The sequence below is a fragment of the Balaenoptera borealis genome (assembly GCF_965194805.1).
Source record: "Balaenoptera borealis genome assembly, chromosome: 9".
In the NCBI taxonomy this organism is placed as follows: Eukaryota; Metazoa; Chordata; class Mammalia; order Artiodactyla; family Balaenopteridae; genus Balaenoptera; species Balaenoptera borealis.
The window spans coordinates 52415116-52440801 of NC_138873.1; the positions used below are offsets into that span (position 1 = coordinate 52415116).

The 25686-nt window shown below is 38.2% G+C and overlaps 1 protein-coding gene across 9 annotated transcripts in view; it reads left to right on the plus strand.

Moving 5' to 3' along the window:
• Positions 1–25686, plus strand: part of PDSS2 (decaprenyl diphosphate synthase subunit 2) — a 268281-nt gene that overhangs the window by 131675 nt on the left and 110920 nt on the right. For all 9 annotated transcript variants that reach the window (XM_082404858.1, XM_082404854.1, XM_082404857.1 and 6 more), the window contains one exon: positions 19700–19898. In XM_082404858.1, coding sequence (XP_082260984.1) covers positions 19700–19898 — 199 coding nt within the window. The remainder of the gene's footprint in view (positions 1–19699; positions 19899–25686) is intronic.

A 25686-nucleotide genomic window follows, 5' to 3' on the forward strand; every position in this document is an offset into this window, starting at 1 on the left:
GAGATACCTTATAGTCAGTTTTTTAAAAACAAGCATTACTTTCAGATACCTAATAGATCTGTCATTTATATTTGGCTTTGAAGAACATGTATAGCATGTGGACATTTCACTCTTTGTCACAGATTGTAATATTTTTTCAGTAAAAGTATGTTGACATTTCCATTTTATAATTGTTGCTCTTTATAATTAATTTCATTTAAAATTTTAAATACTTGAAAAATTAAAACAAAAATCAAGACAAATAGCCTAAATTAAGAATGACTCTAAATGAGCATAAGGTTTATTTTTTAGGGTGATGGAAATGTTCTAAAATTAGGTTGTAGTGATGGTTGTACAACTCTGTAAATACTAAAATTCAGTGAATTGTACAGTTAAAAATAGGTGAATTTTATGATATATAAATTATATCTCAATAAAGCTGTTTTTAAAAAGAAGATAAAGTAGCCTTCAGTGAACTATAGTCTGAAAATAATTCTATGCATGGTAAAAAGAGTATTTTGTAGGATCTAATTGTTTAAAGTGGTATTTAGAAATGCCATTTGATTTTTAAATATTCCTTTCATTTAATGTTCAGATTGTATGTCTTTCCCTCTCTTGGGTAGTATTTCCTGTAGAGGCTCTCTGGCATTTCTTTCCCCTGTGGAAATCTATTTCTTCATCTGTAAAATAGGGTTAATAACTAAACTTGGTGAAGATTAAATGAGGTTCTATTTTTTAAAAATCATAATATCTGGGATGTAGTAGGTTATGAATTGTGCACACTGAGTACCTGTCCATGGTTTTTATTGTCTGTAGTTTAAACATGTTGGGGAACCACTCTACTTTTATTCACAAAATATTTGGGGGAACATTTAGGATCTGTGACTCTAGATTCCTAGGTTGATTGGATAGCAAGTGTAAGCAATCGAATGTAAAGCATATCACTTTATAGCCTATACCCTGACACCTTTTATTCATAGGAAACAAATCTTTGCCCCTTTACGCTCACCTTACCTTCACATTTCCTAGCCTTAGACACATTTCATGGTCTAAACGAAGCCTGCCAAAGTTGCCTTTTCAGACATCATTGCCTCCTGTTATTCAGTTGGAGAGGTCTTTGCAGAATGACATTTCCATCCCACAGTGCTTCCTGTGCCCCATTTAACATGCAGCCTTTGCATTTCTCCTAACCCCTACTTGCTTTCAAAAGAAAACTCAAACCGCAGCCTCTCATGAACAATTCAGAACTCACAGAGCCCTGCCAATAGGTATTGGGCCCAGCACTAAAGTTCAGTAATGATTCTGATTCCCCATATTTTTAAACAATCTCCAAGATTCACAGGTAAAAATCTGCTTGTCTTCTTCGTTTGCCATCACACATTCTTCCTTTCATCCCTCCTAAAACCAAACTATGCATGGCAAAGCTATTTTTAGCTTTCTCCTATTCTAACGTAGCTCCCAAGCATTTTCTGGTGTATTATCTGGGTTTCACTGGACTGCCATTTCTCCCAGTCTGGTTGAGCCTGTAGCAAATTTCATAGCTAAATGATGAACCTTCGAAGAAAGAGGTTTGTAATGAAAATGGAAACACCAGCGTGCTCTTTGTAATCAGTTCTTTAATCCTCCACCTGCCATAACGTAGAGACGGCTCATAATTATCGGAGCAGAGAACCAAACTCCTGGTACTGCAGCAGAAAGAATGAGCACTGTGGGAGGGCAAGTGACAGGATCTACACTCCAGTGGGGAGGGGGACAGGTATTTTGGAAACTTTGACACAGAATCAGATGTATTCGTATAACCTTTTCATGTAGAACTGTGCTGCAGTCAGAGAGGGGGTTTTGCTTTTCTTCATTAAAAGCTTATTAAATGAAGAAATAGGACAGTCGTTTTGCTTCGGTAGATGGGGGTCAGAGAGGCGGGTCTGATCTCCTCAGGATATTAATGTCTGCCTTCATCCGGGGGAAATGAGCCGTCACTTGAGTTAGAGGCAGCTTTATGTGCTCATCACTAGGGATTCCCATATGTCCAGGGAGCTGTAACAGTAAAAAATGTCAGAGCTCAGTGGTAGAGTGCAGAGGGCTCTCATTGGAATTCATGTCAGGAAGCTCAGCTCCGTCTGCCCAGAGCAAATCTGTTTTATGTTGATCAGCTGTCCATCTGATAAACTGAACTGATACGGGCATTCCCTCCAAGGCTGCCCTGACAGTGACAGCCACAGCACCCAGATGTCTTATTAGGCTTTTTTGGTAGTCTCAAGTATTTTTAACCCCTTTTGTGATACCCAAACCAAAAAGTACTTTTAGAGACCTAGATAAGGAGGCCTAGCAAGGCTTGCCCTTTGTTTCTCTGGCAGAAAACAGCCCAGCTTAAAACTGTTTCCAGAAACCACATACTTAGTTAGCTACATCTCCTCATAACAAGCATCTAGTTAACCAGCAGGATAATTATGTGTTGACAGTGTCAAGTAGTGTCTAGTTATTCAGAATAATGTTTCTTAAAATGTTATTAGGGACTTGCCTGGTGGTGCGGTGGTTAAGAATCCACCGCCAATGCAGGGGACAGTGGTTGCAGCACGCGGGCTCTAGAGCGCAGGCTCAGTAGTTGTGGCGAATGGGCTTAGGTGCTCTGCGGCATGTAGCATCTTCCTGGACCAGGGATCGAACCAGTGTCCCCTGCATTGATTGGCAGGCAGATTTCTTTTTTAAACATCTTTATTGGAGTATAATTGCTTTACAATGGTGTGTTAGTTTCTGCTTTATAACAAAGTGAATCAGCTATACATATACATATATCCCCATATCTCCTCCCTCTTGCGTCTCCCTCCCCCGTCCCTATCCCACCCCTCTAGGGGTCACAAAGCACCAAGCTGATCTCCCTGTGCTATGCGACTGCTTCCCACTAGCTATCTATTTTACATTTGGTAGTGTATATATGTCCATGCCACTCTCTCACTTTGTCCCAGCTTACCCTTCCCCCTCCCCATGTCCTCAAGTCTGTTCTCTATGTCTGCGTCTTTATTCCTGTCCTGCCCCTAGGTTCTTCAGAACCTTTTTTTTTTTTTTTAGATTCCATATATATGTGTTAGCATATGGTATTTATTTTTCTCTTTTTGACTTACTTCACTCTGTATGACAGTCTCTAGGTCCATCCACCTCACTACAAATAACTCAATTTTGTTTCTTTTTATGGCTGAGTAATATTCCACTGTATATATGTGCCATATCTTCTTTATCCATTCATCTGTCGATGGACACTTAGGTTGCTTCCATGTCCTGGCTCTTGTAAATAGAGCTGCAGTGAACATTGTGGTACATGACTCTTTTTGAATTATGGTTTTCTCAGGGTATATGCCCAGTAGTGGAATTGCTGGGTTATATGGTAATTCTATTTTTAGTTTTTTAAGGAACCTCCATACTGTTCTCCATAGTGGCTGTATCAATTTACATTCCCACCAAGAGTGCAAGAGGGTTCCCTTTTCTCCACACCCTCTCCAGCACTTTTTGTTTGTAGATTTTTTGATGATGGCCATTCTGACTGGTGTGAGGTGATACCTCATTGTAGTGTTGATTTGCATTTCTCTAATGATTAGTGATGATGAACATTCTTTCATGTGTTTTTTGGCAATCTATATATCTTCTTTGGAGAAATTTCTATTTGGCTCTTCTGCCCATTTTTGGATTGGGTTGTTTGTTTTTTTGATATTGAGCTGCATGAGCTGCTTGTAAATTTTGGAGATTAATCCTTTGTCAGTTGCTTCATTTGCAAATATTTTCTCCCATTCTGAGGTTTGTCTTTTCATCTTGTTTATGGTTTCCTTTGCTGTGCAAAAGCTTTTAAGTTTCATTAGGTCCCATTTGTTTACTTTTGTTTTAATTTCCATTTCTCTAGGAGGTGTGTCAAAAAGGATCTTGCTGTGATGTATGTCACAGAGTGTTCTGCCAATGTTTTCCTCTAAGAGTTTTATAGTGTCTGGCCTTACATTTAGGTCTTTAATCCATTTTGAGTTTATTGTTGTGTATGGTGTTAGGCAGTGTTCTAATTTCATTCTTTTACATGTCACTGTCCAGTTTTCCCAGCACCACTTATTGAAGAGGCTGTCTTTTCTCCATTGTATATTCTTGCCTCCTTTATCAAGAATAAGGTGACCATATGTGCGTGGGTTTACCTCTGGGCTTTCTATCCTGTTCCATTGATCTATACTTCTGTTTTTGTGTCAGTATCATACTGTCTTGATTACTGTAGCTTTGCAGAATAGTCTGAAGTCAGGGAGCCTGATTCCTCCAGCTCCTTTTTGCTTTCTCAAGATTGCTTTGGCTATTCGGGGTCTTTTGTGTTTCCATACAAATTGTGAAATTTTTTGTTCCAGTTCTGTGAAAAATGCCACTGGCAGTTTGATAGGGATTGCATTGAATCTGTAGATTGCTATGGGTAGTATAGTCATTTTCACAATGTTGATTCTTCCAATCCAAGAACATGGTATATCTCTCCATCTGTTTGTATCATCTTTTAATTTCTTTCATCAGTGTCTTATAGTTTTCTGCATACAGGTCTTTTGTCTCCTTAGGTAGCTTTATTCCCAGGTATTTTATTCTTTTTGTTGCAGTGGTAAATGGGAGTGTTTCCTTATTTTCTCTTTCAGATTCTTCATCATTAGTGTATAGGAATGCAAGAGATTTCTGTGCATTAATTTTGTATCCTGCTACTTTACCAAATTCATTGATTAGCTCTAGTAGTTTTCTGGTAGCATCTTTAGGATTCTCTGTGTATAGTATCATGTCATCTGCAAACAGTGACAGCTTTACTTCTTCTTTTCTGATTTGTATTCCTTTTATTTCTTTTTCTTCTCTGATTGCTGTGGCTAAAACTTCCAAAACTATGTTGAATAATAGTGGTGAGAGTGGACAACCTTGTCTTGTTCCTGATCTTAGAGGAAATAGTTTCAGTTTTTCACCATTGAGAGCGATGTTGGCTGTGGGTTTGTCATATATGGGCTTTATGATGTTGAGGTAAGTTTCCTCTATGCCTACTTTCTGGAGGGCTTTTATCATAAATGGGTATTGAATTTTGTCGAAAGCTTTCTCTGCATCTATTGAGATGATCATATGGTTTTTCTCCTTCAATTTGTTAATATGGTGTATCACATTGATTGATTTGCGTATATTGAAGAATCCTTCATTCCTGGGATAAACCCCACTTGATCATGGTGTATGATCCTTCTAATGTGCTGTTAGATTCTGTTTGCTAGTATTTTGTTGAGGATTTTTGCATCTATGTTCATCAGAGATATTGGCCTGTAGTTTTCTTTTTCTGTGACATCTTTGTCTGATTTTGGTATCAGGGTGATGGTGGGCTCGTAGAATGAGTTTGGGAGTGTTCCTCCCTCTGCAATATTTTGGAAGAGTTTGAGAAGGATAGGTGTCAGCTCTTCTCTAAATGTTTGATAGAATTCGCCTGTGAAGCCATCTGGTCCTGGGCTTTTGTTTGTTGGAAGATTGTTAATCACAGTCTCAATTTCAGTGCTTGTGATTGGTCTGTTCATATTTTCTATTTCTTCCTGGTTCAGTCTCTGGAGGTTTTGCTTTTCTAAGAATTTGTCCATTTCTTCCAGGTTGTCCATTTTATTGGCATATAGTTGCTTGTAGTAATCTCTCATGATCCTTTGTATTTCTGCAGTGTCAGTTGTTACTTCTTCTTTTTCATTTCCAATTCTATTGGTTTGAGTCTTCTCCCTTTTTTTCTTGATGAGTCTGGCTAATGGTTTATCAGTTTTGTTTATCTTCTCAAAGAACCAGGTTTTAGTTTTATTGATCTTTGCTATCGTTTCCTTCATTTCTTTTTCATTTATTTCTGATCTGATCTTTATGATTTCTTTCCTTCTGCTAACTTTGGGGTATTTTTGTTCTTCTTTCTCTAATTGCTTTAGGTGTAAGGTTAGGTTGTTTATTTGAGATGTTTCTTGATGTAGGATTGTATTGCTATAAACTTCCCTCTTAGAACTGCTTTTGCTGCATCCCATAGGTTTTGGGTCGTCATGTTTTCATTTTCATTTGTTTCTAGGTATTTTTTGATTTCCTCTTTGATTTCTTCAGTGATCTCTTGGTTATTAAGTGGTGTACTGTTTAACATCCATGTGTTTGTATTTTTAACGGATTTTTTCCTGTAATTGATATCTAGTCTCATAGCACTGTGGTCGGAAAAGATACTTGATACGGTTTCAATTTTCTTAAATTTACCAAGGATTGATTTGTGACCGAAGATATGATCTTGGAGAATGTTCCATGAGCATGTGAGAAGAAAGTGTATTCTGTTGTTTTTGGATGGAATGTCCTATAAATATCGATTAAGCCCATCTTGTTTAATGTGTCATTTAAAGCTTGTGTTTCCTTGTTTATTTTCATCATGGATAATCAGTCCATTGGTGAAAGTGGGGTGTTAAAGTCCCCTACTATGATTGTGTTACTGTTGATTTCCCCTTTTATGGCTGTTAACATTTGCCTTATGTATTGAGGTGCTCCTATGCTGGCTGCATAAATATTTACAATTGTTATATCTTCTTCTTGGATTGATCCCTTGATCATTATGTAGTGTCCTTGTCTCTTATAATAGTCTTTATTTTAAAGTCTATTTTGTCTGATATGAGAATTGGTACTCCAGCTTTCTTTTGATTTCCATTTGCGTGGAATATCTTTTTTCCATCCCCTCACTTTCTGTCTGTATGTGTCCCTAAGTCTGAAGTGGGTCTCTTGTAGACAGCATATATACGGGTCTTGTTTTTGCATCCATTCAGCCAGTCTATGTCTTTTGGTGGGAGCATTTAATCCATTTACATTTAAGGTAGTTATCAATATGTATGTTCCTATTACCATTTTATTAATTGTTTGGGTTTGTTTTTGTAGGTCTTTTCCTTCTCTTGCGTTTCCTGCCTAGAGAAGTTCCTTTAGCCTTTGTTGTAAAGCTGGTTTGGTGGTGCTGAATTCTCTTAGCTTTTCCTTGTGTGTAAAGGTTTTAATTTCTCTGTTGAATCTGAATGAGATCCTTGTTGGGTAGAGTAATCTTGGTTGTAGGTTTTTCCCTTTCATCACTTTAAATATGTCTTGCCACTCCGTTCTGGCTTGCAGAGTTTCTGCTGAAAGATCAGCTGTTAACCTTATGGGGATTCTTTTGTATGTTATTTGTTGTTTTTCCCTTGCTGCTTTTAATATTTTTTCTTTGTATTTAATTTTTGATAGTTTGATTAATATGTGTCTTGGCATGTTTCTCCTCGGATTTTTCCTGTATGGGACTCTCTACGCTTCCTGGACTTGATTGACTATTTCCTTTCCCATATTAGGGAAGTTTTCAACTATAAGCTCTTCAAATATTTTCTCAGTCCCTTTCTTTTTCTCTTCTTCTTCTTGGACCCCTATAATTCGAATGTTGGTGCCTTTAATATTGTCCCAGAGGTCTCTGAGACTGTCCTCAATTCTTTTCATTCTTTTTTCTTTATTCTGCTCTGCAGTAGTTATTTCCACTATTTTATCTTCCAGGTCACTTATTCGTTCTTATGCCTCTGTTATTCTGCTAATGATTCCTTCTAGAGAATTTTTAATTTCATATATCATGTTGTTCATCATTGTTTGTTTGCTCTTTAGTTCTTCTAGGTCCTTGTTAAACGTTTCTTGTATTTTCTCCATTCTATTTCCAAGATTTTGGATCATATTTACTATCATTACTCAGAATTCTTTTTCAGGTAGACTGCCAATTTCCTCTTCATTTGTTTGGTCTGATGGGTTTTTACCTTGCTCCTTCATCTGCTGTGTGTTTCTCTGTCTTCTCATTTTGCTTAACTTACTGTGTTTGAGGTCTCTTTTTCACAGGCTGAAGGTTCGTAGTTCCCATTGTTTTTGGTGTCTGCCCACAGTGGTTAAGGTTGGTTCAGTGGGTTGTGTAGGCTTCCTGGTGGAGGCAACTAGTGCCTGTGTTCTGGTGGATGAGGGTGGATCTTGTCTTGCTGGTGGGCAGGACCGCATCTGGTGGTGTTTTGGGGTGTCTGTGACCTTATTATGATTTTAGGCAGCCTCTCTGCTAATGGTTGGGGTTCTGTTCCTGTCTTGCTAGTTGCTTGGCATAGGGTGTCCAGCACTGTAGCTTGCTGGTCGTTGAGTGGAGCTGGGTCTGAGCTTTGAGATGGAGATCTGTCGGAGAGCTTTCGCTGTTTGATATTACGTGGAGCTGGGAGGTGTCTGGTGGACCAATGTCCTGAACTCGGCTCTCCCACCTCAGAGGCACAGGCCTGACACCCGACCAGAGCGCCAAGACCCTGTCAGCCACATGGCTCAGAAGAAAAGGGAGTAAAAAATAAAATAAAAAGAAATAAAGTTATTAAAATATAAATAAAGTTTAAAAATTATTAAAAAATTTAAAAAGTAAAAAAAATAAAAAGAAGAAAGAAGGAAGAGAGCAACCAAACCAAAAAACCAATCCACCAATGATAACAAGTGCTAAGAACTATACTAAAAAAAAAAAAACAAACAGACAGAAAGAACTTTAGGACAAATGGTAAAAGCAAAGCTATACAGACAAAATCACACAAAGAAGCATACACATACACCTCACAAAAAGAGAAAATGGAAAAATATATGTATATATCTATATATATAAAAAAAAGGAAGAGAGCAACCAAATCAATAAACAAATCTACCAATGATAATAAACTCTAAATACTAAACTAAGATAAACATAAAACCAGAAACCAGTCAGTTGCATACAGCAACCCCAAGTCTACAGTTGCTCCCAAAGTCCACCTCCTCAATTTGGGATGATTTGTTGTCTATTCAGGTATTCCACAGTTGCAGGGTACATCAGGTTGATTGTGGAGATTTAATCCACTGCTCCTGAGGCTGCTGGGAGAGATTTCCCTTTCTCTTCTTTGTTCGCTCAGCTCCTGGGGTTCAGCTTTGGATTTGGACCCACCTCTGCGTGTAGGTCGCCTGAGGGCGTCTGTTCTTTGCTCAGACAGGACAGGGTTAAAGGAGCAGCTGATTAGGGGGCTCTGGCTCACTCAGGCTGGGGGGAGGGAGGGGTATGGAGTGTGGGGTGAGCCTGCGGCGGCAGAGGCCAGCATGACGTTGCACCAGCCTGAGGCGTGCCGTGCGTTCTACCGGGGAAGTTGTCCCTGGATCATGGGACCCTGGCAGTGGTGGGCTGCACAGGCTCCCGGAAGGGGAGGTGTGGAGAGTGACCTGTGCTTGCACACAGGCTTCTTGGTGGCTGCAGCAGCAGCCTTAGCATCTCATGCCCGTCTCTGGGGTCCGCGCTGATAGCCGCGGCTCGCGCCCATCTCTGGAGCTCGTTTAGGCGCTGCTCTGAATCCCCTCTCCTCGCACACCCAGAAACAATGGTCTCTTGACTCTTAGGCACGTCCAGACTTTTTCTGGTCTCCCTCTGGCTAGCTGTGGCACACTAGCCCGCTTCAGGCTGTGTTCACTCAGCCAACCCCAGTCCTCTCCCTGGGATCCGACCAAAGCCCGAGCCTCAGCTCCCAGCCCCCACCCACCCCGGCGGGTGAGCAGACAAGCCTCTCGGGCTGTTGAGTGCTGGTCGGCACGAATCCTCTGTGTGGGGATCTCTCCGCTTTGCCCTCTGCACCCCCTGTTGCCACGCTCTCCTCTGTGGCTCTGAAGCTTCCCCACCTCCACCCCCCATATCCACCAGTGAAGGGGCTTCCTAGTGTGTGGAAAATTTTCCTCCTTTACAGCTCCCTCCCCGAGGTGCAGGCCCCGTCCCTGTTCTTTTGTCTGTTTTTTCTTTCTTCTTTTGCCCTACCCAGGTACGTGGGGAGTTTCTTGCCTTTTGGGAAGTCTGAGGTCTTCTGCCAGCAATTAGTAGGTGTTCTGCACAAGTTGTTCCACATGTAGATGTATTTCTGATGTATTTATGGGGAGGTGATCTCCATGTCTTACTCCTCTGCCATCTTGAAGGTCTCCCCAGCAGGCACATTCTTAACCACTATGCCACTAGGGAAGTCCCACAAATTTTGTTTTGTTTGGCTAATTTCTGGTAATAACTATTGTGATTCCTTGCTGAGTCCCAACATCCTCTGCTTTCTCAAGTATGAATACCACCACTGAAGGCAGCTCACCTCTCTGTAGATTGGTTGGCAGGTATGGAGGGAACTAATTACAGAATCCATCAATACTGAACTGTCGGGACTTCCCTGGTTTTTTTGTCTTTTCTTCCCCCTCACTTCCAGACCTTGTGTTTTCATGGCATGGCAAGATTTTAACATTGCTTGGATATCTAATCTCTTTGAATGAGACCAGATGCAAAGACTTTTTGCTTTCTGCCTCTTTTCTATGTATTCTAACTTAGAATGTCAGGTGAGCTTTCCTAAAAGAGATGCAGAGCCCTCAGTCCTTTTGAGTGATTGCTTAGTGTGTGTGGTCAGAGCTGGAAGTAAGACCTGGGCAATGTTTCAGCCCTTGAATCTGTGACTTGATCTCTATTTGGAAGTTACCATTACTGCAACCTACAGCTTTGAGATTTTGGGTTCAGTCACTGTTTTTAAAATCAGAATTCTCATTGCCAAATGAAGGAATGAAGCAAGATTAGTTTTGAATGCTGTGGTCATGGCAAACCTAAAATTCAAAGATATCAATGTAAGTGACAAAATAGGAGAATCATTATGTTTCTGTAATTTTTACAATGAATTGAATAAATTTCTTAGGACTTTGGGCCTAGCTTACTTATTAAAAAGTAATATTTGACACTTAAAGTTATCACCATGAAAGTTTCTTTCACCTGGCATTAAAAGCATATACTTTTCCTTTTTATTATTGCTATCTTAGTATTTTTGATATTTTGGTATTTTTGAAGTATATTTTAGGAACTCGATTGCTCATATCAGCTTTCCCCTCTACTTTCTCCATTCTTTGCTTTTATGGAGCTTTCTTTCTGTGGGGCCCTGGAGAGAGAAGCAAAACACAGATGAAATAACTAGTGTGTCAGATGACGATAAGTGCTATGGAGGGGAAAAAAAAGCAGGAAGTAGAGACATAGAGTGCTGGCAGGAATGAGAAGGTTGCTGTTGTAAGTGGAGTAGTCAGAGAAGGCCCTACTGATCAGGTGCACTTTGAAGGGACCTGAGGGAAACAAGTAACTAAACCTTGCAAATATATAAGGGCAGATTAGTCCAGACAGAGGAAGGGACAAAGGCCCTGTGGTAGGAACAGGCTTGGCTTGTTCAGGGAACACCAAGGAAGCTAATGTAGCTGGAGGAGAGTGAGCAAGGAGGAAGAGAGTAGCAAATGAAGTCAGAGAGTTAAGGGGTTAGAGGAGCAGGGGCAGATTGTGTTGGGCCTTGGAATCCATTGTTGGAACTTTGCCTTTACCCTGAGTGAGATGGGGAGCCATTGGAGGGTTTTGAACAAAGGAGCAAAGTAGTGGACTTCATCGTTTCTTCATCTTCCTGCTTGCCTCATTTCTAATCTTTTCATTTTTGCAAAGCTAATGGACTAAAAATATTATCTCATTATTATTATAATACTCCTTTTCCAAATTATTAGTTAAGTGTCATTTTATATGGTTTTGACCATTTGTGTTTCTTTTGGAATTACCTCTTCATTTCCTTTCCCATTTTGCTCTTGAGCTGTTTATCTTTTTCTTATTAATTTCTTGTCCAGCTTGGACAAGCTCCACACGTATTTTGAATATAATCTTCTGTCTATTGTATGTGTTGCAAATATGTTATTTCAAATCTGTTATTTCAAATCAGCCTATATTTTGTTATATAAACATTTTTGTATATTTTACTCAATTTTATCTGTTATTTTCTTTATGACTTCATGACTTCCTGTTTTATTTTGCAAGGCTTTCTCAGCCCAGGGTCATAAGAATGTTTTCCTAAAGTTATACTTTCGTTTTTCACATTTATATATTTGATCCATCTAAATATATTTTTATCCTCGGAGTACAGTAGGTATCTAACTTCATTATTTTTTTCCCTTAATCGATAGCCAGTTGCCCCAACAGTTTTTGTAAGAATATTCCATTTTTTCCCTAACAATTTGAAATGTTATCTTTACCATAAATAATTAATTTTCCAAATATATTTGGATCTCTTTCTGGAGTTCATTCCACTAATCTATTAGTTTGTTCTTGTGATATTACTATTCTTTTAAAAATTGCAATAGCTTCATAATAAGTTTTAAAATCTGGAATGACAGGCCTCTTCCAAAATTTTCTCTGTAATTTTCAAATTTATTCTTCCCACATGAACATAAAAGTCAGTTTTCCAACTTAAAAAAAAAAAACCTTTTAGGGCTCAAATAAAATGATTTTAAATAAATGACTCTTGCCTACCATTTTAATACTTTCAGAAACACCCGGAATTTTGTATATTTTGTGTTTTGGGTTTTAGAATCAGAGAACCCTGGGCTTCAACTCCAGCTCTGCAGTTTACCAGCTAGACTTGAGCAAATTACTTAGCCTGCCCACCCAGCTTCCTTCTATACAATAGAGATAATGCTTACGTCAGAGAGCTGCTGTGAGTTTTACGTTATTTTATTTATTAATCTGTTAATTGAATTATTATTATGCTTGCAAAATTATCTTATATAAACTTGCTCAGCATACAGTAACTAATTGGCTTAAAGTAATTAATTTAGTAAGTGGGAGCCATTTCTGCTATTAGGCATTTTTTAAAATAGGATATTTGAAGTATTTTCAGATGAAATGACATGATGTCTGACATTTGCTTCAAAATAATCTGGAAGGAAGAAAATCTGGAAGGAGAGTGAAAGGTGTATCTAAAACAAGATTAGGGTCCACAGAGGTTCTTTATGCTATATTTTCTACTTTTGTTATGTTTGAAAATTCCCCAAATAAAAAGTTTTTTCAAGAAATGCATCTTTAGGGGCTTCCCTGGTGGCGCAGTGGTTGAGAGTCTGCCTGCCAATGCGGGGGACACGGGTTCAAGCCCTGGTCTGGGAAGATCCCACATGCCACGGAGCAACTGGGCCCGTGAGCCACGACTACTGAGCCTGCGCGTCTGGAGCCTGTGCTCCGCAACAGGAGAGGCCGTGACAGTGAGAGGCCCGCGCACCGTGATGAAGAGTGGCCCCCACTCACTGCAACTAGAGAAAGCCCTCGCACAGAAATGAAGATCCAACACAGCCAAAAATAATAAATAAATAAATAAATAGAAATTAGAGCACTGAATGTAAGATGAGAAAAGTTTAAAAAAAAAAAAAAGAAATGCATCTTTAAAAAGGAAAGCAAAGAAGGAAGGAGGGGGAAAAAGGAAAAAATAGAATAAGAAAGAAAGAGAAAGAAGACTGTATTATCTTTTATCTCCTTTGCCTGTGTGGTGAAACACTATTGACTCTTTTATTATTTTAACACCAACTTAAACATGTAAAACATTTTAAGAGATTTCAAGTTAATATTAGGAACAATTTCTGATAATTAAAACTGTTCATCAGCAGACCTGGCTCCTGTGTAATTTGTTATTACTCATCCCTGGAAGGGGCTAATTGAGCTTAATTGACCTATGGGGTCGCTTCCAACTCTGATTCTATAAATCTGACTTTTTAGTTTATATCATTCCTTACCTTTTGAAACTCAGAGTGATAGCTGGCCCCTCTACCTTTATAAAATTGATTGCTAAGTAAAGAGCTATTCATTTAACAAATGTTTATAGGCAGGCTAGGGAAATAGGATAGTATCATTTACAGTGTTGTGAGGGAGAGAGAGAGCAGGAAGAAATATGGCTAAAGAAATAATTACAACATAGTACAACAAATGACTGAGCTATGTTCGAAGGCTTTCAAGCACAGAAGGACTTAACTTTGGGGAAGTGAGGGAAGACTTCAGAGAAGTGACGCATGGGCTGATTCTTAAAAATTGTTTAAACAAAAATTTATCATTCACCCTATAGCAGCAAAAGTATGGCACAGTATGGCAAGTGGGGGCTACTCTTCGTTGCAGTGCACGGGCTTCTCATTGTGGTGACTTCTCGTTGCAGAGCACGGGCTCTAGGCATGTGGGCTTCAGTAGTTGTGGCACGCAGGCTTCAGTAGTCGTGGCTCGCGGGCTCTAGAGCGCAGGCTCAGTAGTTGTGGCGCACGGGCTTAGTTGCTCCGCGGCATGTGGGATCTTCCCAGACCAGGGCTCGAACCCGTGTCCCCTGCATTGGCAGGCGGGTTCTTAACCACTGCGCCACCAGGCAACCCCCTGTGATATAGTTTTTATTGACCGTTATCTTTTAGGAGTTTATTTGACTCCAACAAACAGTAGCTTAAAGGAATGCAGTGTTTATTTATCTCACATAACAAGAAGTCTAGAGATGGGCATGTCAGAGCTGGTGCAGCCCTAAGAAGTCATTAGGGGTCCAGGCTTCTCATTTCTTCCTGCTCTACCATCCTTAGGTTGGGGGCCCTCTTAGGATCCTTAAAGTTTCCATTGTGCCCCCAGGCAGCTGGACCATAACCAAACAGGAGGAAGGGCTAAGCTCAAAATGCCAAAGGCATGCCATCTGAATCTGTCGCCTTATATCAGAAACTCATTTGATTTCTCAGAAACTCCACCTTGTGGACCTCCACTTACGTTCATTGGCCAAACTGTGCTATACAGTCACCTCTAGCCTCAAGGGATCTTGAGGAGGTGAGTATTTTTAAATGAGTACATTGTCTCTCCAACTGTAACTACAGGTATGTTAGTAGTGAGGAAGGAGAGAGTGAAGAGGTAACTAGCAATGTCTGCTATCTTATTTCTAAAGCTTAGGATGCTAAAAAAATTGGAGAATGGTTGGAAGAATATGGATCAAAGCAGATTAAGTTGTTTAACATATAATTGAAAGAAAGTAATTTGGTGAAAATTCGTGTAAAAACATTGATTAATCCTCGGGGTTACATTCAATGTAGTAATTACTTCCTTACTCTGATTACTTAACATAAGCAGTATTCATTTGTGACACTTTTCCAATCAAGATTTAGCATGAAAAATACCCAAGTACTAAAATATATGTACATAAGATTGCATGAAGACTTTTATATAAGATAATTTTAAAAATCCAGTACATTGAAAGTTTACTAAATTGCTTTGGGTGGCTAAAATAGGAATAAGATAATGAAAAGGAAAAATTCCCAGATTCTTTCATATTGTCACTGCTTCTCTGCTGTATGCTAAATTAACTCTTGTGTAATGTGGCCTGAAGTTGTTTATCTAATGGTAAAATCTTAGAAGTTGAGAGCATCATACTAGATAGTGGAATTGCAGGACAGATTTCAAGATGACCAATCAGTTCATTTCTATTTCTTGTAGAAAAGTAGATACCAATAATAGCAATAATTTTTTCTCTTTTTAACTATTAACTACCAGCCTAAGTAATTTTTTTTTAATCCCCAAATTTTAGAATTTTAGAGCTGAATCTTAAATTTTAGGACTGAAATCCCTGAATCTTAGAACTGGAAGAGATTGTTTCTCCAGTTCCCCTCCTTTCAGTGTTCAGAAGACCAAGGGCCTGAGAGTTTAAGGGATTTGCCCACGACCTGTCTGTTATAGGCAGAGGTAGAACTGTTATCCAGATTACTGATTGAGTTAAATCACTTGATTTGATTCTAACCAAATGATTTGGAAACAACTTGATTACTTTCCCTAGCTACTATGAACAAAAAGAGTCAAGTCTAGTCATTAATATACTTTCTCCTAGAAAAATTCTCTTCTGTAGTGCTTAGAACTAAGGATGAAAATTGGACAAGTTTGTGGTGGGCATATACCAATCTTGGTAACATTGGTGGCTTTGGCCCCCTACCACCATTTACTATTCATTAGGTAAATAAACATTTTAAATTATCATTGGTCACTATGACAAGGTGGCTCTGAGTTCCAGCTTTGTCCTTTATAAACTGAATGTTCCGACCAGGTATTTAACCTCCCACACCTGCTGTAATTAGAATCACAAGTAGATAAGTGAAAGTTCTTTGCGAATGGTGGGTACTGTACATATTATGGTTTTTCACTTTTGTTATTACCACTGTTTTTGTTGTTTCTGGCCATGTGGCATTTAAAGATTGCCATTTGTTTAATGAATGCAGTTTTATGATTATAGATGTCTTTATTAAAAGCTCCCAATCATTCATTTTCATCCTTAGGGTAATTCAGAACACCTACAACTTCTGCTTCCCTGGTTATTACTTTCTTTCATAAGCTGAACTGCATGAGAGATTTATCCAGTGCTTAACCCTTCTTGAGTTTTATACTTGCTCATAATCTCATTGTGCAATTTTTGTGAAATGTAGCAGCGAACTTTTTCGTAAACTAGAATACATTTGCAGGGTACTAATAAAATATATTTTTATTCCTTTCTTTTAGTCACTCTTTTAAAGGATAGTTTTAAATTTTAGCTCCCTTTTTAAAAATGTTTTCTGTTAACTTCTCAATAGTCTTATAAGTCTCCATCCTTGGTGATTTTCTTTGGGATGTAGTGAGGTTTTAATCTAAACCATGAATTTACTCTTTTCAGAAGCTGTTTAACTCACTGGTTCATCTTCTCCTACACCCCCAATTTGTAGTCAGATACAGTATGTACACGGGGTCATTTTTACATATTCTTTTACTTTTTTTGTTTTTTGTTTTTTTTTGAAGCAAGGGGAGTAAATTAGAAACGTAATTTTTCTTTTGTAGATGCCAAGTATTTTGGCTCCTTTACTTTATTACATCTTTATGTAATTACTGTACTATAGTTGTTAAACGAGTACTACATTTTTTTGAGAGAAGAGTCTCTTATATTTATTATTTGATTGTCTTATATTTATTTGTCTCCTTGTCTAAGGCTGTTATTCTAGGTCAAATGCTTAAATTTGACATTTAGGTCAAACCCTTTTATTACTTGGGCCTTTGTTATAGCTTCCTCCACTGATCTCTCTACTTTCACTACCTACTTTTTAATATTTTATTTAGGTATATTTTCTATCTTTCAAGTTACCACAGACAAAAGTTTTGCAAGTTGTTTCCCTACCTTATAACACCATATGTTTTTGCTCAATCCCCCAATAACAGTTTCCTCACTGCCTTTCCAGATTCTACTAAGACTTTGCCATTTCTTCAGCCTTTACCTCTAGCCCCAAACATTCAGACTCAAAGCCATTGACACATATTTTAGGCTTTTGTTGCAACAGCACCCACTCCTAGATATACCAGTTTCTGTATCAGATAGCTATTGCTTCATAGCAAACTATCCTAAGATTTAGTGACTTGAAACAGCCATTTTATTTCTTACATTCTGGGGTTGCTCGTGTGACTGCATTGGACAAGCCTTAATGCATAAACACTTAGAAGGCTTTGCTTATGTCACGTGTGCTAATGTCTTTTTGGCCAAAGTAAGTCACATGGTGAAGCCTAAAGTTAGTGTGGAGGGGACTACACAGGAGCGTGGAAACGAAGAGGCATGATTCACATGGGGCCATTTGTAACAGATTTCAATGGATTTCTAGCTCTGTATTACTGTGTGCCTTTGGGCAAGTCATTAAACTGTGTACGACAATTTTCTCACCTATAAAAAGAGGTTAGTAATACTTATCATAGGGTGGTTATGAGGTTTAAATTTTTTAGTAATTGTTGATTTTTTTATGATTATAAAAGTAATAGGGCTTCCCTGGTGGCGCAGTGGTTGAGAATCTGCCTGCCAATGCAGGGGATACGGGTTCGAGCCCTGGTCTGGGAAGATCCCACATGCCGAGGAGCAACTGGGCCCGTGAGCCACAACTTTGAGCCTGCACATCTGGAGCCTGTGCTCCGCAACAGGAGAGGCCGCGATAGTGAGAGGCCCGCGCACCGCAATGAAGAGTGACCCCCGCTCGCCGCAACTAGAGAAAGCCCTCGCACAGAAACGAAGACCCAACACAGCTAAAAAAAATAAATAAATAAATTTATAAAAGTAATACTTTTGTTGTAGAAAATGTACAAACTATAGAAAAGTATAAAAAAGAAAACAAACATCTTTTGAAATCTCGTCTGATACAGTACTATACTATAAGCTCCTCAAGGGCCTTCTCTATTTTAATTACTGCTGTAGATATGTATCTTGGTTCTTGTTCTGAAAGATAAGGTCCTTGAAGGAGGAGACCACATTCTGTTCATCTCTGTAAATCCCACAGCTTTGCATTTAGGATTAAAAGTAATAATGCATAAAAGTGCTTAACCTAATGTCTGGCACAAGTTATATTCCCACTTAAATTGGAGTTTTATTAGATACCAGTAAGAATTCTCAGAAATCTTAAAGTTATACTGAGAACAGAGTATCTAAATGGAACTGTGGAGGGTGGCCCTTACTGGTCAGCTTCTCTCTGGGGAATCCTGGTGACTCATGGGATAGAGAGTGGGGAATGGTAGAGAGAAGAAAGGTGTCAGGATCTGCTTATGGATCCCAAACTACTTGATGGAAAGGCCTCTAATAAAAACTTCATTCAAGTGTCTTTGCGAGGGTGCTTGATACGAAGTTACACCAAACCCTCAGCTGCATTTGCCACAGTTCTGTCTTCAGCTTCATGATGTTTCCCTGAGTTTGAAGCATTCAGCTAACAATGGCAAGACAGAGACACCAGAAACGTACACCTGATTTCCATGACAAACTGGTAATACTAGTGGGGCCACTTTGTGTTGCTATATGGGTATATGCAGCAACACAAATTGGAATACTGTGGAACCTGTCCCCTGCTAGCAGAGTCACCCCAAAAGAATGGAGAGATCAGTGATCATCAGTCATCCAGCTGGTATAATACTGAATTGCTTCAAAACCAACTCATAATTGATGCCAAGTAAAAGTACCGTGTACCCATTAAAATATGGCATGATTGAAAAAAAGTGCATTTGAAACCTTCAAAAACAAACCCCATGAAACTTCAAAATGCTAAGTGAAATAAGTCAGAGAAAGACAAATACTGTATGGTTTCACTTATATGTGGGATATAAAAAAAAACAAAACAAAACCAAAAACTGAACTCATAGATACAGAGAACAGATTGGTGGCTGCCAGAGGTTGGGGTCAGGGGGGTGGGGGGTGGGAAGGGAGACAGAATGGATGAAGGTGGTCAAAAGGCACGAACTTCTAGTTATTTAAAAAAAAAAAGCCATGAAGATATAATGTACTGGGGATATAATGTATAAATGGTGACTGTGGTTAATAATACTGTACTGTGTATTTGTAAGTTGCTAAGACAGTAGATCTTCTCATCACAAGAAAAAAAAATTTTGTGACTACATGTGGTGACAGATGTTAACTAGGCTTGCTGTGGTGTTCATTTTGCAATACAGCCCTCCCTTGATATCCACGGGGGATTGGTTCCAGGACCCACTTCAGATACCAAAATCCACGGATGCTCAAGGCCCATAGCCGGTCCTCCGTATCTGTGGTTCCACATCTGCAAATCCAACCAACCTCGGATTGTATAATACCTAAGTATTTATTGAAAACATCCTCATGTAAATGGACTCACACAGTTCAATCCCGTGTTGTTCAAAGGTCAACTGTATGTACAAATACCAAATCATTATGTTGTACACCTGAAACTAATATAATGTTATGTCAATTATATCTCAATAGAAAAAAACTTCATGAAAAAGGAATAATCTTAAAAAAGAAACACTAATCTATAAAATATTTTGTTGTTGAAAACTGAAGTCTGACATTAGTGATAAGTTGGTATTCTTTATACTCAGACAAGTCTTACCTTTATGTTTTAGTCAAAGAAGTTTGGCAGAGATCACAGAACTTATCCACACTGCTCTCCTTGTACATCGTGGGATAGTAAATTTAGATGAATTGCAATCTTCTGATGGGCCACTGAAAGACATGCAGTTTGGAAATAAAATAGCTATCCTGAGTGGAGACTTTCTTCTAGCAAATGCCTGTAATGGACTAGCTCTGCTACAGAACACCAAGGTAAAACTGGGCAGGGTTTGCTTGTATCTGGATGGCCTTTGGTTGACTGCAAGAGCCACAGAGGTCTGGACACCCTGCTGCCTCAACTCCCCACACATAGATGCTCAGTAAAATTGTGATGATGATAATGACGATGATGGCAGTGTCAACACCAGTTAAAACTGGTAAATGCTAGGAAAGAGTTTTGAAATTAATTTCTATTTTTTTCTGATTACAGATGGAATTATTTGTTAATTATAAGGTAGTGTTAAATATTCAATATAAAGAAGATATAAATAAATATTACCTATCAACTCACTATCCAGAAATAATCACTGTTGGTTGATATTTTCATGTATTTCCTTTCAGTCTTTTTTTGTTTGTTTATTCATACCTTTATATATGTGGATTTGGGGGTAACATAAGTGAGAACGTACATGTGCAAGATTTTTTTTAATCCCGCCTATTTTCTCCCATGGCATATATGATGTGGGCATTTTCCCATGTCATTAACTTTTTTCATAAACTTTCTAATGGTTGCACAATATTCAATTATTTAGATGTAATATTGTTTATTTAAGAAGTTCCTTATTTTTGGACATTTAGGTTGCTTCTGATATTTTACTATCATAAATAGATTTGCAGTCTATTTTTACACATCAGTGTTTTACACAACATCTTTACACATCAGTTTTTCCTCATTCCAGATTATTTCTTTAAGATAAAATCCTAGAAGGATTCAAAGGGTTTAAACATCTTTAGTATTCTTGATATATATTGCCAAGCTGCTTTCTAGAAAGATTGTAGAGGTAGTCCTTATTTATCAGTTAGGATTAGGTATGACTATAAAATAACAGTGACCAAAACAAGATAAGAATTTATTTTTCTCATTTTTTACATATTTTTACTATCTGGGAGTAGGCAGTCCAAGGTTGATATGGTGATTCTAAAGTCAGGAACCTAGGCTCCTTCTATCTTACTGCTCTGCCATTCCTATCTTACCACTTTGTGGCCCAAGATAGTTGCCATCATGTCTTCACTCCAGTCAATAGGAAGGAAGAAGGAGGAAGGGCAAAGAAGGGCAGATCTCCTCCGTTGAAGATCAAGTAAATGTACATCCTGGACACCGAGGACAGTCTCAGTGTAAGTCTGCTGTCCCAGAATCCCATCTGACTTAGCATTTGTCCTGGATTTTTTGTTTTTAACAGAGATGGTTACTAATAATTACATTAGAATAAGCCAGCATGGGTTTGATAGATCTCCGCTTTCTACTCCCAGCCTCTGCCTCAATTTTTGTCTAACATAGGCCAATAATATGTGAAACCCACGTACAGTAGGGGGAGTTCTCATGTTAAGTTATTATTAAATCTGAAAGACAACCAGCAATAACGCCTCTCTTTTCCCAGTGCTTTCAGACACCTCGCAATCAAGGACAGAATGCAGGGCAATTGTTAATATAACAAAGTACACTGAATGTCTAGAGACAGTTAACTCCTTTCTGTCTCAGGTGGTAGAAGTATTTGACACTGCTGCCCCAGCTGGCCATTTGGTGTATCACCCAACTGTATGGCCCAAGTCTGGCCTTCAGGAGTCATAAAACCACCAGGTACCAGTCCAAAAGCTCAGTGGGAAATATAGTAAGTTAGAGGTCCATTGTCTATGAAATAGACATGTGGGAAATTGAGGCTGATCAGTTCTGTGTAGACTGAGTGTGGTGACCTAGATGGGTGGGATGGGGGTGGGGGGTGAGAGAGAGGTCCAAGAGGGAGGGGATACAGGTATACATATAGCTGATTCACTTCATTGTGTTATTTATTTGTTTGTTTATTTATTTTGGCTGTACCGGATCTTAGTTGCAGCATGTGGGCTTTTTAGTTGCAGCCTGCGGGCTCTTAGTTGTGGCATGCATGTGGGATCTATTTCCCCTACCAGGGATCGAACCTGGGCTACCTGCATTGGGAGTGTGGAGTCTTACCCACTGGACCACCAGGGAAGTCCCTGGCAGTAATTTGTTTTTGCAATAAACCTTTTGGCAACAGCTCAAAAAAATAAAAGTATTTATTTTATATTTTAAAAGTGCTGGATTTTTGTTTCTCAAAAAAGTTAATAAGGAATGTGTAACTTGCATAAAATGTTTATTGACGTTTACTGTCCACTACGGAGACCGTAGTGGTATCACTGACCACATGAAAACAAGAAGAATCGAATCTGCTGAAAAAGTGTCAGGATCTAGTTCCAAAATTAGTGTTACTTTAGGGAGGCTTAAATGGTTTAAGCCATGTAGCTGAAGAAAGTATGCATACAACTCTGTGAAGCCTAACTTTTGTTTAGATAAATAACTATTCTTCTAAATTGATTTCACTCATTTTTGTCTACAAGCGATAGCTTTATGTTTGTTGTCTCTAATGATGGAAGAACTTTGCAAACAGTTAAATAATTCCAGTTTCAGTTGAATGTTATCAGGTACTTCAAGTAATTAAATCATTTTAGTTAATTCTAAAAATGTTTTCTTTTTCCATCCATTCGTGGAATCAAGGTAAAGCTTTTGGAAGTATATTCTTAAAGGTAAGGACATTTTGAGTGAGATTGGAAATTCAGTTTAAAAGTTGAATATGAGGGACTTCCCTGGTGGTCCAGTGGTTAAGACTTCGCCTTCCAGTGAAGGGGGTGTGGGTTCAATCCCTGATCAGGGAGCTAAGATGTCACATGCCTCACGGCCAAAAAACCAAAACATAAAACAGAAGCAATATTGTAATAAATTCAATAAAGACTTAAAAAAAAAAGTTGAACATGAAAGATAAAATTGTTAGTTTACAATATTAATACAAGTACAAATTTAGGTGAAACACATACAGTGTTGTGATAAAAATGACCGTCTTACTATCTTGAGAAATCTATGGAGTACTTGGAACTGGTTGAGGCATACCCATAATTCATAATTGCGTCGAAGCAAACATCAACATTCTACTAATTGAAATAGAAGCTATTGTTACAAAAATTTACAAATATCTTTATAGTCAGAGTCTCTGGGCTACAAGATTTGGGGGATATAGCTGATGTTGAGTATAAAACTATATAGTTCAGCACCACAGTATGTGCCTTCTCTTTTTGTTGCCTGTCATCAATCAGATTTTAGAAATCTTTATGCCCAACAATGGTATTGAACTTTGTTATAAATGGCTCATCAAAGTTTTGGTGACATTTTGTTCAAAATCAGTTGGAAATCTGAAATCAAGTGTTCAACAACTGAAACACCCAATGAAGCTTTTATAGAACTGCAATTAATGAAAACAAAATTTCCATTGGAATTTTTCCCTACGGAAGGAAAGAAGGAATTGAACAAAATAAATGGTAAGAATTCAAATGCTCTACAAGATTAAAATTTGCAATTCTGTACTTCTGATTTGGAATATTTCATCTTGCAGGAAGAATCTTTTGGTGGTGCTCCTATTTTGAATAAATTATACACATACATGAATAAAATGAAATTGAGAAGGCCTAGACTTTGCAGCATCTAATTTTGGCAAAACATTCAAAAGAATCATAGAATCAATTTATTTGACAAGTTTTATCTTTTAAAAATATTTGCCAAAGAAAAGTACTCTGAAGGAAGCAAGAAAACAGTACCTTGAAAATATTTGGGGTGGAATAGTTACACTTTTCAATGTGAAAAAAAAAAAATTAGAATTGTCTCTTCCATTTAGCAAATTTGCTCTGAGCTTACCAAGTAACTCAGAACCTGTAGAAAGAGCATCTTTCTCAATTAAAAATATTATGGTCTACCAATAAGAATCAATTAAAATATCAGTAGTTTCAAATTAATTAATTATAAAATGCAACTGTGAAGAATATTGCTAGCAGTTTTATTTTCAAATGCCATATTTTTACAGACACATCCTTCAGAAAAATGCCAGTGACACAATATTAGAGACAGGTATTGCTAAGAAACAAAGCATGTGAATATGTACCAAGAATAATTATTCTACTGACTATTTTTTAATATTCAGATTATCAATATAAAGAAGTTCTTTTTTATTTTATTTTAATGTACATGGATATATGTTATTTTTATTTCTTTTGAAATTTTATTTTTGAAAATGGTTTTTGAATAGAACTAGTTAACAAGTCCCCCAGTATAATAAAATCAATTGTTAGTTAATAAATACCAGTTTCAAAAAGTACAAAATTTTAATTATTTTAGCACTCCCTTTTACTCTCACATGGCCCAGTTCGGATGATAAATTGTATAGTGTCACCACTTTAAAGACATTTCTCAGAAGTTATTTGAAATCCTTCTGCTTACATCCTGTTGGCTAGAATTTAATGATATGGTCACACCTAGCTGTCAGGGAGACTAAGAAATGTAAACTTGATTGTGGGGTTGCCATGTGCCCAACCAAAAATCCGGAAGATGCAGAGAATAGATACTGGGAGACAAGTAGCATTCTGCCCTACCTTCCCATCCCACTTTTGGCTGGCACATATTTTCATAAGACAGACCTGCTGGTTTTAGGGAGAAAATAGTATGGTACCTTTAATATATAGTTTATATTCATCTGAAAAGGAAGCTAAAGAAAGAAATGAATTGGCCGTATAAAATGGAATAATAAATAATCTCAGTTGACTTGGTAGCCACTCTCTGACTGCATTGTCCAACTTCCCTCTTCACCATACCTGCTATGGTCTGTGTTGAACTTTGGGTCTTGGAGAAGGAGGAAGCCTCAGAAAGTGCAGGTCTGGTATGGTTTCTGGGTGCCTTGAGCTGCACATGACTAGCCACACACACTGGCCACTCATGGTTTAGACCCACATACCTGAGAGGAAGAGATGTTACAGCCATACTAACTAGGTCCACATTTCAGTAATTAGCCCTCAGCCTGGCCCCTACCATTAAAAAAGAAAAAAAAAAAAAAGCTTATTGCCTTTAGACAAATTTATATCTGTTTGCTCTGATTATCAGATCTAACTCACTTAAGCTATTCAGATGAAATGTTATATAAGGTTAAGATGGTGGTATTAAGTACAAATATTATTAACATGCTATAATGACACAAACAAGAATTCACTTGTGTTAACCACTTTATGGGAATAATATTTAATATGTTCCTTTTTCTTAGCTAGCTTGTATCATTCACACATTCTTTCTTTCAGTGTGGTTCAAGTTCAGAGAAAATGGAGGCTTTGTTCCCATCAAAATCAAATCAGATTCACAGCCTGTGAAATCCACTCCTGGTGTTTTGCATTCAGAAGCCTCACTATAAATGTTCCAGAGTCTAAGACCTCCACCATCTGCTCCATTAGGCACTGGATTTCAGTAGCACTACTTGATTTACTCCCCCCACCCCCCCCCAAAAAAGCTTAGAATATCCAAGCAACGGTTCAGCCTGAAGCTTCTCCTTGGAATAAGAATGATCAGGCATTCCCTTCCCCTCCAGTGAGCCCTGTACCTTCACGGTCTCTGCACAGGTTTGCACCTTTAGATTTGCATTTTATCAACCTTTGTCTGGTGAGGAATTTTTTTCCTTTTTAAGCCATGGTATGTTTTTTTCTGACTTTGATAGTTGTGTGTTAAATTGAAGCCTTTATTCTATACAACCCCGTTCATCCAAAACATGGATCTTTTGCACATTGTTCTTCAAAGGGTCATTGAAGGCTCTACAAGGTCAATTTCAAAAGATGCTTCACTGGCTCACTTTTTGTGAAAGACCTTGACTACCATGTCCAGGGGTCCATAATTGATCTTCTACAAATCTAGGCTTTTTGTAGCCCTCTTTTAATCATAATAGATGATTTCCAAATCATGTGAACA